The 14417-nt window shown below is 36.0% G+C and overlaps 1 protein-coding gene across 2 annotated transcripts in view; it reads left to right on the forward strand.

Moving 5' to 3' along the window:
- LOC113116621 (atrial natriuretic peptide receptor 1) overlaps positions 1–12766 on the forward strand; it is a 36452-nt gene extending 23686 nt beyond the window's left edge. For both annotated transcript variants that reach the window (XM_026284868.1, XM_026284867.1), the window contains exons 7-22: positions 892–1027; positions 1107–1191; positions 1299–1419; positions 1537–1611; positions 2203–2280; positions 2626–2730; positions 4752–4823; positions 4957–5116; positions 5263–5418; positions 8297–8465; positions 8713–8859; positions 8959–9082; positions 9167–9235; positions 10077–10251; positions 10475–10573; positions 11715–12766. In XM_026284868.1, coding sequence (XP_026140653.1) covers positions 892–1027; positions 1107–1191; positions 1299–1419; positions 1537–1611; positions 2203–2280; positions 2626–2730; positions 4752–4823; positions 4957–5116; positions 5263–5418; positions 8297–8465; positions 8713–8859; positions 8959–9082; positions 9167–9235; positions 10077–10251; positions 10475–10573; positions 11715–11863 — 1920 coding nt within the window. In that variant the 3' untranslated portion in view covers positions 11864–12766. The remainder of the gene's footprint in view (positions 1–891; positions 1028–1106; positions 1192–1298; positions 1420–1536; positions 1612–2202; positions 2281–2625; positions 2731–4751; positions 4824–4956; positions 5117–5262; positions 5419–8296; positions 8466–8712; positions 8860–8958; positions 9083–9166; positions 9236–10076; positions 10252–10474; positions 10574–11714) is intronic.
- Positions 12767–14417: the final 1651 nt, after the last annotated feature.

The following is a 14417-nucleotide window of genomic DNA, read 5'->3' on the forward strand; positions in this document are numbered from 1 at the left end:
CCGTTATGTGTGTGTGTCATCCAAACAGTTTTGCCTTTGTTACAGGCTAATTAATTAAAATGTAACACCCGAATCTCAAAACCAAATGGCAGAATGGAGGCATAAATTTAAAACCAAAGTCCCCCCACACAAACCCTCCTTTCTGAAAGACTTTTGATTGGTAATTGGGAGGCCAGGCTGTAGGAAGGTTAATTATAGGATACATATTCAGTCAGGGGAATGCTTTTTGTTTGGGAGCGAGTACAGGATAGATGCTGAATAGATATTAAAGATCTCAGCTGCTCTCTGAATGAAGCTTGTCCCTGTAATTTTACTTAAATACTTGCCTTTTTCAGTTTAACACTTTTGATTGATGTTGCTGCCATTATCAAGCTATTTGTTCACTTCACTTTGGCTTTATGTGAGTTTAAAGAAATCGCTTGATGAGAAGATTTTATTTGTACTGTGTTGACCTCAAGGGGTCAAGGTTCAGTTAGCCCCAGTTGGTAAATGCCATAACTGCAACATCTGGACACACACACACACACACACACACACATCCACAAAAAATCTTTCACTATTCACAGGCATTGAAAATTAGCCATATATTCTGTTGGAATAATTTTTTCAAATGCATTACAAATAGTGTGTGTATGTGTGTGTGTGTGTGTGTGTGTGTGTATATATATATATATATATATATATATATATATATATACACACACACACACACACACACACACACAGACACACACCTTTTCAAGTGTGTCATAGCTCAAGTTAGTCGCCAGCAATGGACTTTTTTGTGTGTATAGCCAAGCAACTGCCATTGGGATTTTCAGTACATATATTTTGTATAGAAATTAAATTATATTTATGTTTGTTCTCTTTTTGTGTACATGTGTGCTGCAGATCGTTGCAGTGTATAATGGCACACAGAAGCAGATGAAGATTCTTCCTGGGATGGCTATCCAGTGGCCAGGTGGAAACATTCCCAGGGATGTGCCCCTCTGCGGCTTTAAGAACGACAACCCTGCCTGTCATGCACGTGGGTATCATACACTAGTTCTGCACTCCAACTGCTTACCTGCATCTCAATATCCTTCACTTTCCCTCTTAAAATTTAGGAACCATCGCAATGCACCAGATGATTTCCATTGTGCTTTTCCTCATCCTCGTCATCATCTTCACTGTGACTGTGTTTATATACAGGTGAGAGCTAGCTAGATGATTCTGATACCTGACCAGTTATTTATAAATGTGTATTTGTTCTGCAAATATGGCTGCATTTCAAACACTTACTGTGTGTACACGAACAGAAAGCTGAAGCTGGAGAAGGAGTTGGTCGCTCAGTTATGGAGAATTGCTTGGGATGACATTCAGATGAGCAATCTGGAAAAGGCCATGAGGAGCACCGGGAGCAAACTCACACTTTCTCTAGTAAAACACAGAAACTGTCTTCTCCAGCTCTCTGTTTTTTATTTATGTAATAATTGTATTTATTATTTATTTCATAATTTCATCACAGAGTCATTTGATTTCTCTCAATCTCTACAGAGAGGTTCAAACTATGGATCACTGCTGACAGCTGACGGTAATTTCCAGATGTTTGCCAAGACTGGCTACTTTAAGGTATCATTCTGACAAGCTCTGGTTTAAATGTTCACATGGTAACATTTTATTTTAAGGTTCAAATTGGTAACATATTTGGTATAACAGTGAACAACATTATTTACAGCATTTATAAAAAAAAAATTATATATTATGATCATATAAATGTATGTTCATTGCAAGTTCATGTTTGTTCATTGTATACTCAATAATACATTCAGTATTCATTCAAGATGAAATGTCAAAAGTGTATTAGTATAATTAGTAATTAGAATTAAAATAGATTAAATGCCTTAGCAGTATTTTTCTTTGTTAGTTTCTTGATACCCAATGCAATAACTAATAATAAAAACGAACCTTATTGTAAAGTGTTACCATTTGTATGCACGTAATAACCTCAAATTGCAAATATCTTTGCAAACATTGTGTGTGTGTGGTACAGGTATACTAACTTGTATAAAAAGTTTTGTCTGAGGGGTAGTTTAAGGGATAGGGGTAGGGTAAGGCGAAATAAAATACAGTTTGTACAGTATAAAAACCATTATGTCTATGGAATGTCCCCATAAAACATGGAAACCCAACGTGTGTATATGTTTGTTGCTTCTTCGCCAGGGAAACATTGTGGCCATTAAATACATCAACAGAAAGCGCATGGAGTTAACGAGGAAAGTGTTGTTTGAACTGAAGCATGTGAGTGTGTCAGGCTATTTCATTGTTCTTCTAAAGAATTATTCTGCAAATCCAATTATAATCATTACAATAGATTCACAAACAGCTGACTACACTGTAACAATATTTGTTTTAGAAGTTTTAAACAAAATAGAAAATGTTATTTCAGTCTTTCTACTTAAAAAATGTCAAGTTTAATTCAGTGTTACTTGCAATTAATTAATTGTGAAATTTACTAGCTATTTCGGAGTAAAAAGAACTGTTTCTACACCAGTTTATATTCAGTATAGCTGTAGTGTTTTGTTTTCAAGTATTTGTAAGGATAAACTGTTAATAAAAAAATAACAGTGTGTGTTTGTTTTCTAGATGAGAGATGTGCAGAATGAGCATTTGACCCGTTTTATCGGCGCGTGCATCGATCCACCCAACATATGCATCGTCACAGAATACTGCCCTCGAGGCAGCCTGCAGGTACAGACGCTCGTAATTCATAATGTTTCCTCTCCTCCTAAACAAAACTGTTACTCTAAAACTGTCCTTTTGATGACATGCTGAGCCACACTCATGCACCAATATAAAAATGTACTAGTAACTGTGGAAGACTTCAGGTTGGCGAAAATCCACATGAAACCATGTGGAAATGCCCTTAATGTGGAATTACCAGCCTAACAGTGTGGTCACATTAGTGAAATTTCACAGTCATAAAAGGTACATTATCGGTTGTCTGTTGTGCTGTGATGTATGATTTACAGCTCACACAGAATTGATTGTCAAACCAAATAATCTACTGTTGGTCAACTTGAACCTTCTGCATGGGGAAATCTTTCACCCTTATCCCTTTAACTGCCCCACCAAGAAAAAAGCATTTGAAATTTTTTTTGTTTGCATTTCTTATCTCCTTATGTCATTAGTTAGCACACTCAATGTATTTTTTTTTAACACGTCCCATAATTTTTAAAATATCGGCCTCTACCAAATGGTTGATATGTCACTTTATGGCAAAAGTACCGGAATTCATACACATACTATGGAAATCAGAAAATATGAACTATAATGAATGATCAGAAAGTTATATTTCTCAGCAAATAGTACATTCTGACAGCAGAAAGGATTATCTGAAAACATTAGCTTAGCTTTTCTACGTTTACCATAAAGTGACAAATCAACCATTTGGTTGAGCAGGCAGTTAAAGGGTTAAATGTAATTTCCAATCACGAGAATTCCTTTAAGGGACACTGCAGGCATAAACACAGTTTTTTTTTTCATGCACCTGTCAGTTTTGATATTTTGGGCTTTTTGGTTTTTCTAGGGCTGCTCTCGACTAAGGAAATTTCTAGTCGACTAGTAGTCGTTCATTTGAAGCATTAGTCGGCTAATCATTATAATGAGCCTTTAATTGCCTACATAGCCTAATAAGCGTTCAAACACACGCATAAAGCTTGCCACAATACACCGGCATAATTATGAATGTGTCAGGGAAAAGCAGTAAGGAGACTGCATTAACATTTGAGAAATTTGCTAAAATTAGAGCTTTCTTTGTTTTCGGTTTAAGAGATGAAGTTTGCGACACTCATCATCTCCGCAGTAGTGATGCACCTGTATGCATGTTTCATATGGATTACATAATCTGAGAATATTGTTTTCCATTTGAAATGGTTCATTAATAAGAAGATATTTTACTCTCTATAGATATATTTTTAATGTCTGTTAGGCAAAGATATGCACAGAGTTTACAGAGAAAGCGCATCTGTTTGCTGTTATTATTTTACAAATGCACATTTTGTTGTTATTGTGAGTGCACACAAATAAATGTAGAGTCTTTATCACTGATCTATAATATAGAACATATATACATATAGTTATATATATAGATCAGTGGTCTTTACAGATTTGAAAGATGTATTTCTCTTTATTATTTTAAGAGCAAGTGAGCGCACCGGAGCCTCTGTCTGTGCTGCAGTGAGCGCTGTTCAGCTTCACACTCTGCAGACACATCAATAGCGAACATTTCTCTATAGCATTAGATTGAGCGGTCATGTAAAGTTTCTTATACTTGCATATATCAGATGATTAGCCATGTTTAAGGTCATGCTCAATGTACTGTATTACCATAGACCAGCTGTTAACATTCTGTCCATCACAGACTGCGTGACATCGCCCGGGGAGGATTTTTTTTCTTCATTTTTTTCTGCGACTAATATATATAAAATATATAGTTTTCTGTCTGTTCTAAGTATCTTCTAAATTATGGAGTCAAAAAAAAAAAACTATTTAAAAGATTATTGAAACTGACTTCATCCAGTGTTCAGATTGTTTAACTAGAAATGTATGCAAATTAGCACATATTAAGTTCTATAATATAAGTTCTCTCAAGCACTTTATTTTAATATTTTTTTCTCTAATTCCGTTGTACATTTGTAAGTCTAAATACTTGTTGGGCTGTATATGTATGTATATGCACTTATCTCAGATTTTTCTGCACCTGTCTACAGGACATTCTGGAGAATGAAAGCATCACATTAGACTGGATGTTCAAATATTCACTAGTCAGTGACATAGTAAAGGTAGAGGCCCTTTTCTACTTTCAACGTGCATTTATTCTCCATGATAACTTGCCAAATGTGATTAAATTCATTTTTCTGATTGTGCTCCGTCTATTGCTTTCTTTTATTCTTTCATATCTTTCTCTTCCCTCAGGGCATGGCTTTCCTTCACAACAGTGTGATTGTATCCCATGGTAACCTGAAATCATCCAACTGTGTTGTTGACAATCGTTTTGTGCTAAAAATCACTGACTATGGGCTGTCCAGCATCAGGACAGAGTCAGACACCGAGGACGCCCACTCTTATTTTGCACGTCAGTCATGTGACCTTTCAGCTTTCAGCTTTCGTGTCCGTTTGACTCAAGTGGCCACGATTTCCACAGCACATACCTGCAAACCTCAGTCTCAGATTCTGTTGTTCACTGTCAGTCACTGTCTGTATCTGTGTGCATCTGCATAGGTAAGCTGTGGATGGCTCCAGAGCTGTTGAGAATGGAGTGCTTTCCTTCAGGAGGCACACAGAAGGGCGACATCTACAGTTTTGGCATTATCCTTCAAGAGGTGGCTCTGCGGAGAGGAGTCTTTTACCTGGAGGGAAACTCGCTTAGCCCCAAAGGTCAGAGATCCAATCTTACCAATACACGTTATGCATTACATGTTTAGCCTAAATCTGCCCACCTCCAGCTTGTTTTGACCTTTTATCCTAAACCTTAAACATTTAGACACCCTCACATTGCTTAAAACCTGTATGACTTTCAGTAAACCAAAACAAAATATCCATACAGTTGAAGTCAATGGGTTCCAGTATTGTTTTGGACCTTAGGGACTCTTATGTATAGACAAAAATAGCTGAAATATAAAGCTATACCCATAGGCGCAGGAAGTGGTGGTGGTGAGGGTGCTGCAGCTCCCCCAGTTTTCTTTTTTCTGTGGGCGACTGTTTAACTATTGGGAATAATAATAAAAAAATTGGAGTGTCTATTTACACTAAGTGCAAATAGGTCACCCTTTTGGCAGAGATACCAGCTTCACCCACCAACATGTGATTGGGAAGGTCAAGATTACAAAATCACTCCGTCAGTTTAAGTGGTGCAGATGATAAAGTGTGTGTCACATTGCTTTTGAAGGGATCGACCTGGGTTCGAATCTGCCTTATGGGAAACCTATTTTTAGAAAAGCATTTTAAATCAATAAGTTATTATTGCATATTGTTTTATAATGTATTACGGTGCTGACGTGAAGATAAATGCCACTATTTGCAATAAGTAATTAGCAGAATAGCATACTATTTTAACATAGTAAGAATAGAATTTAGCTATTTGCACTTAGTGTAAATAGCATATCATAAAAGAATACTGCTGTTTCACTTATGTAAATATATCGCGCTAACCTTCACGTGAAAATTCAAATAATCAATTGTTTTTACTTCTTTGTGAGAATTGGGATCTGAAATCATTGATCCTTCATTGTCTGAAACAGTTTGATGAGGATGTTATTCCGCTTTTTTCCAAAATGCTTTAAAATATTGATGCACAGCTCTGCACTCAGAACACTCACGCAAATTACCCTCGAGAGCCACCGCAGGGACAGGAATCAAAGCCGCTAATGAACCAGGTTCTTCAGAGAGGTCAACAAATACACAACCAGATGACAGTCAAAGCTGTGCTCACGCACATGCACATGAATATTCTCATCCTCTCTTTATCACAAACACATCAAAGATGATTCTTTAAACATATAGTTGTATGCATAAGAACACCCTGACACACTCTTAATTTGCCAGTCCACTACCCTTTTCACTCAGCTGCCTGTGAGTTTGTCTGAAGAGGAAGACACTTGACATTATCTTGTCATCCTGCCAACATCCTCACACACATTGCATCCGCTGCTTCTGGTTCTCTTGTTTACGGAGAACAACCCTTAGAGTGTGAAGAGCTCTCATTCATACATAGAATTTATTATGTATCAAACTTTTGCATTTTGATTCCATATGATTATACAGAGTTGCTAATTGCCATAAAAAATGAAAATCACCACATACTAAAACGTCTCTGAAGTAACATTCTAAAATGTCTCTATTGCATCTATAATGTAAATGAAATGAAAGCAAAGCTGTATAAATCACTGCCACTTTACATCACTTACAGAGACACTAAATGGTTCATTTGCTATGTGTCTCTCTCAGACACATATATCCATCCACGCTTGTCTCTTTCACTCTTTTTCCTTCTGTTATCTAATTCATGGATTTAATCAAATGGGATTCAGAATACAGACCAGTGAGTGATGAGTGTGTGTGTGTGCTTTTATATCAAGAAAAGAATTGCACACACAAACACAGATCATGTGCTGTCAGCGTCCCTGGAGCTTGTGATCTCAGCACTATAATCAGAACTGACGTAGAAGAGGAGATCATATCAGTCTTCACACGTGCATTTGTGCACCTTGGTAATGAGATCACTGTTGGTGAAGATTACGGTTCTGGGCTGGGGTTCCAATCAGTCTGGTCAGTGTATTCCTGTTCAACCAATCAACCTGGCACACATATAAATACAAAACACAAACACAAAGAAATTGTGTAGCAGTAAAGATGTCCTGAGCTTTGAAGAGCTGTTTCTTATCAGACCAGATTGTTTGTGAAAAGCCTCAGATGGAGCTAAGAAATGGTGTTTTTACTAGAGTGCTACAACCCACAGCCATTTTTTCCAGGCTTTCAGAGCTGTAAGAGCCTGATGAATAGAGCCTAGAGAGATCAGGAAGAGGATGGGAAACAGAGATAAAACATTGTGGGAGTTTGTGGGAATTAAACTGATGGAAAAAACCTTGATGCAGTCGATAGCAGAGAGAAAAAAGGAAGGAAGGACAGGCAAAACATCTTCAGACTGCTCATACTGTTGGAATAAAAGACTTTCTTTTATATATATTTACCAATATTAAAGTTGAAACTGAATGGAAGAAGCAGACAATCTTTTCATCTGTATTGTGATGTTCATGTAAAACAGATTATTGAAAATGAGAAAATTAAGGACTGGAAATAAGTTAAATCCATCAGTTGTTGATTGGAATGAGGCAGATCTGTTTTGATCAAAATTTTAAAGTAAAAAAGTTAGAAAAAAAATCAGTCATGGATGAATCATTCACAATAGGATGCATTAACTTTTAACTTTTAGTACATGAATTAACAATGAAAAATATTTCTACAGCAATTATTAATCTCAATTAATGGTAATTTCAACATTTACCAATACCTATTTAAAATCAGAAGTTTTATGTTATTTAACTGAGCTCGAATGAACATACAATGTGTTTTTAAAGACTAACATTAAAGAAAACGATTTAGAAAATGTACCAAATTTATTGCTCATTGTTGGTTAATGCATTAACTAAAGGAATTAGTATTCCTGAAAATGGATACCATGAATTTCATGCCGTTTGGTGTGTTCTGTTGCTTTAAGCTCAAAATGTTTCTTTTCCTTTCTCTTCTTTGTGTATAGAGATTGTGGACCGTGTAGCTCTGGGAGAATGGCCATATCTTCGACCATCCGTGAACCCTCAGGCCCATAGTGAAGAGCTGGGTCAGCTGATGCAGCGCTGTTGGGCTGAAGAACCAACAGACAGACCGGAGTTCAGCCATATTAGTGTGTTACTCCGCAAACAGAACAGGTCTGTCCCATTCCATATCTTTTTTTTTTTTTTGCTGTAGTAGCTCACTTGTCAGTGTAAGCCATTTAACAAACACTTTTATACATCTAATTGTTCACTTATTAGTGGTGCTTGCAATGCATCCAGTCTATTAGTGTCTCCGTGCTAATGTTGTGGCCACACCCTAGAAAGCATTTAGTTGAAAAAAGTATTTTTCTTATTATTATTATTTGCCTTATCCAGTTTCTTTATCTGTCCTATTTCTCAGGGAGCACAGAAGTAATATCTTGGATAATCTCTTGTCTCGCATGGAGCAGTATGCTAATAATCTGGAAGAGCTGGTGGAGGAGAGGACTCAAGCCTATCTGGAGGAGAAACGCAAGGCAGAAGCTTTACTGTACCAGATCCTCCCTCAGTCAGTTGACTCACACAATACACAGCAAATAAATTAACTAAGAAATAAACATATACACATTTGGCCAATGCTCATAATGCCTAATCTCTGTTGTGTTAGTTCAGTGGCAGAGCAGCTGAAGAGGGGTGAGACGGTGCAGGCCGAAGCTTTTGACTCCGTCACCATCTACTTCAGTGATATTGTGGGCTTCACGACTCTGTCAGCAGAGAGCACACCTATGCAGGTATCTTACACTTAAGCCTGAGAATATTTCTGATTTGTTTTACTATTCCACTCGAAGGATTTTAAGTGGATGTCTCTCCTGTAGGTCGTCACCCTCCTCAATGATCTCTACACCTGCTTTGATGACATTATAGATAATTTTGACGTTTACAAGGTATTGTCACCTTCATACTTGACAACCTATTTGCCTTAGACAGCTACAGTGTGTCTTTAGCAAACAAATGTTTTTACTTAATGTATTCCTAATTTTTTATTTTTCTTCTTGGATTTGACAGTATTAAGAACTTTTATTTCTATTATATATAAATATAGTTAATATATAAACATAGCATATTTTTCTGAAATATATACGTGCATGTGTTTGTATTTATATATGCATAATGTACACAGTATACACACATATAATGTAAAAATATGCCTATATATATATATATATATATATATATATATATATATATATATATATATAATGCCTATTTTCTTAAGAGTATGTAGCAAATTAATTATTTCTGTTTTACTATAGATCCCCAATTAACCAATACCTATTACTTCCTAATATTTCAATTAAGAGGTTTTTGTTTAATTCTTTTTGCATTAGAATTATGTGGGCCATTTTATCTTAAAGGAAAAATCCATGAGGTATTGATTTTAAAAATGGATTGCTAATGTATGCATATGCATATTTGATATGCATATTTAAAACACTTTTTTAAGGGATACAAAGAAAAAAAATTATATCGGATAATGTGTATTTTCGTTTCACATAATTTGTCATTAAATAAAAATAAGGCCTATTCACCTGTAGTACATCCCTTTTAAACATGTATTGTAATTAATAAGAAACAAACATTTTATCAGTACATTTTTGTTTGTTTTCTTGAAATGTTTTTTTTTTTCTTTAATTAGTTTTCTTTTGTTAATTTTCTTGTGTAACACTTGTTGCCAACATGAATCTCCACCTTGTGCTGTGGTGGTTTTGTTTCCAATTGGATTAGGTGGAGACAATAGGGGATGCCTACATGGTGGTTTCAGGATTGCCAGTACGGAACGGGAAAATGCACGGTCGTGAGATCGCACGCATGTCCCTTGCTCTATTGGAGGCCGTCAAAACATTTAAGATTCGCCACCGACCTGATGAGCAGCTGAAATTACGAATCGGCATTCATAGTGGTAAGAATGATGGCTTCGAAAGATTACATAAATAGAACTAGTCTTTAACATACTGATGGACTTTAAAGGAGCAAAAGTATTCTTTGGGTTGTAATGAGCTTTGTTAATCTATAACTTCTATCCATTAACAGACATTCTGTCCATTCTCTCCCAGAATAGAGCTTTTTTTTTTAATTAGCATGCATAGTTGCCACGGCATTTCCCATGTGTGTTTGTGTTTCAGGTCCTGTGTGTGCAGGTGTAGTCGGGCTGAAGATGCCTCGTTACTGTCTTTTCGGAGATACAGTCAACACATCTTCTCGTATGGAGTCAAATGGAGAACGTAAGTACTTACTGCTCCAATTCCTACCAAACCGCAATTTGTGCTCATAACCATAGCAACTATAAAGGTCAAGAGTGCAGGTCAGTCAGTGGTTTGAGCCATGACTCTGTACTAAGGGTGAGACAAGAGGTGCATCCCAAATCGCGAACATATGCACTATCCTATGATGTTTTTTAGTATGAATAGTGTGAGTAGTGCGTTCACCCTGAAATTTCCAAAAAGAAAAAAAGGGGCTATCAGACTCTGAATGACAAAATAACGTTATATAATTCATACACTACATAGTGCATACTGCAAATATAGTGTATGAGTGCATAGTGTACAGTGTGTCATTTGGGAAGCAGCCAAGAACTGCAGAAATATTGACTATAATTTATAAATATTGTATTTAATTTACACAATAAATTGGTATAGAAAATATAAATATATGTATATTTTTATTTTGTTCCTAAATTATCTGGCTTTTTTTTTTTGAATGTCTGCTTCATGCTTCTTCAGATGTGATATTATCGACACCAGCTTTCCATAATGAAATTCACAATCATTCACAAAGCCCAAACAAAACAAACAAAAAATGTAGATGAAAAGATTCCATTGTAACTCAAATTTAATTATTTCCCCCAACACCTATTTCCCTGTATAAACACTGCCAGATAAATGAGAACTATCAGCATTAGATAACATGACAAAAGCAAAACAAATAGTAATCAGAAAAAAAGGGATGAATTTTTAAGCGTTGCTCATTTATTGCTCACAGGAGAAAATAAGCATATATGCCTGCCTTGATCACAATCCTGACTTAAATATTGTACTATGGCAACTTTACTGCACACTGTGGCTCTTATGTGCATTTCCAATATTTTTACCCTGCTAGACTATTTTAGTACAGTCCTTCTTAAAATGTTGTTAATAAACCACATAAAAACTGAAAAAAAGTTTATTCAAAATTTTAATAAATACAAAATGACATAAATAATTCTAAAATAACACTGTCTGCCAATAAGATTGCAGGTGGAAAGTACACATGTAAATCACGTTTACCAACACACATTAGTCAACCCGGTGAAGTGAGCTGTGATAACCCAAATAATCAGAATTTATACAGTAGCACTCTAATCATTCACATGCTGTTATCCTGCAGCTCTGAAAATTCATGTGTCGTCAACCACTCGAGATGTGCTGCAGGAGTTCAACTGTTTCCAGCTGGAGCTAAGAGGAGATGTGGAGATGAAGGGAAAAGGAAAGATGAGGACCTACTGGCTTCTGGGGGAAATACAGAACGGTGATTGAGACAGTGGGGAAGCAAAAAAACAGAGACACACTGACTCTAGTCAAACGCATCCACGGGGAAACCAGACTGTTTTGTTGGCCACATGCACATAATCTTGTACAGCACTAGATGATGTCTGACTTGTGTATATATATGTACTTTAAGATGTTTCTTTTGTAAAAACACCAGCTGCAGCTGTATATGGAGTGAAAGTTGAGTGTGTTTGAATATTGTCCCCTGGTGGATAAGTAGCAGCACTGCTGGATTAAAAAATATTAGGCTAAATAAATGATTACTTCGAGGGTGTGTGAGTCAAAAGACATGTAAATATTAAAGATGATGACATAGATTTTAGCTCTTAGCTTTTAGCAAAAGAAAATCACTTGGCTTTCGTTATTCAAATGTTTTGAAGACAAATATCGATCACTTATCATTTACTTTTTTGTCATTTTTTCACTTGAGTAATATTTATAGATTTTTATATTATTTTTTTATTTTTCACCCAGTCGGACTCGTGCGCACATATTCTGCATATTCTTCATCAAGCCAACTAAGACACATTAATCTCTGGCTCATCTCCTGGATGTTTCTGCTGAATGAGAGGAGCTCGTTTTGAGTGACAGTTGTTGTTTTATGTAAATTGAGCTTTTTTTTTTTTGAGTAATGCATAAATACAAAGCATAAATAATCCATAAAAATAAAACCTAACAGATTAATAAACATTTTCTTTAACTTTTTTACACTTGCAAAGTCTTCAGGTATGTAACACTTTTTGATTTGACATATGAAGCACATTGCCTTTTGTATTATTTTACATTCTTGTGTGTTTCTGTTCCTGCAGGATGGTTTTGCATGATTTTACTTAAGTACGTGTAAAGGTTCTTTGCAAAGTGTTTAGGAATAATAAAACCTCTACCAACATAGTCATAGGAGCCAGCATGCTATTTCCTGCATAGTCTATCTCGAAATTACTCACATTATGGTAATGACTATAATGAAACACATTCATACAGACCCTGACATTAGTTTCTTACTATAATCAAGATTTGAATCCACTTAGTCATCTTTCATTTCTTACTTATCTATTCTCTGGAGATCCTGCACAAGTACCTGCTTGACTCTTAAATTACTTTCAACCACCTTGATTTACTCACAGATTTCAGATTGTCATTCCCATGAGCACTTAAAAGGCGACAGATTTGAGAGTGCAGGTTCAGTATTACTCTGTGAAAGACTATACAAATCTGCTACTCTGTGTTTAATCTTAGGGACACATAACATAAATATTGTTGTCATATAATTTGAAACACCATATATTACTCATTGCATGCATTAAGGTGTTAAAAGCACTAATGACATTTAAAGGTCATTGTTGAGGCACAGTTATGATGAAAGGAAAGGCTTAAGTTCAATTTCGCTCAAGGTTTCTCTCTGATTACCAATGTTGTATTACATTCAGCATTGCATGGTTAGTCCACACACACACACACACAGTACATATTGTAATTTAGCATTAATTTGAAAACAGAAAGAGGGAAATACCTTGGCTTTATTTTTAATAAATCATATCTCAACATTTCTTGCTCAAACCATATTTGTTCCTTATATATTGTACAGGAGTCGTGTTTTATTTACATGATCAATACTCATTTATGTACTCTGTATTTATGTATCTGTAATTCTGAACAAGTTCAATGGTAATGCATCAACATATCAGAAAGCATTTGACTTGTAGCATTTTTTTGCATATATAAACAAGACAATTATGACCAGACTGGACAAACAGTCTTAAAAATAAAGGCTCTGGAAAGTTTCAGACGCACAAAACGTTCTTTCTATTGGAACCTTTATTTTTTTAAAACGTCAAGTTTTTCACATTTGTGTTATAGGCTATATATTGGAAAATGCTAAAAGTGAATGTATACAAACTTTGTATGCAAAATAAAATTACACAAGATGAACGCCAAACCTACGTGATAGCCTACTTGCTGACCCTGAGGTTGAGATAGACATATCCCAGATAGCAATGAGTCGGCGGACCGCCGGCGGCGCTCCGGCGGCAGTAGAAGCGTCAGAATAGCGTAATCGCAAACACGTTTGACGGTGCACCGCCGGCGGCAGCCGCTTTTTAGAAGCGGCAGCCGCCTTCCTACCGCCTTCGTTCCGCGGCCGGCCCGCGGGCCAACCGCCGTCCCGCCGCCGTTATATCAAAGGCGACCCTTCCGCGGCCCGTCGGAGGCAAACGCTATTTTCGAGCGATCGGTCGCCGCTTGCTTATTTATTTATTTATTTATATATATATATTATGCAGTTTATCAAGAATAATGATTGATCAAACCAGACAAATTTCCATTTGACGTTTTAATTCCACATTTCAAAGTACAGTAACTGTCATTGAAACATGATGTCAGATCCCTGAAATATAAATAACAGAAAAAAAGAGAAAAAATAAATAAATAAATAAATACACACACACACACACACAGGTTTCCAATTAAATTGTTAAAAAAAAAAAACAGCCTTAGCTTACAAGCAAATTATAACACTTACAATAATTGTTAATAATATAAAGAG

Source organism: Carassius auratus, chromosome 16, assembly GCF_003368295.1.
Source record: "Carassius auratus strain Wakin chromosome 16, ASM336829v1, whole genome shotgun sequence".
NCBI classification, from domain to species: domain Eukaryota; kingdom Metazoa; phylum Chordata; class Actinopteri; order Cypriniformes; family Cyprinidae; genus Carassius; species Carassius auratus.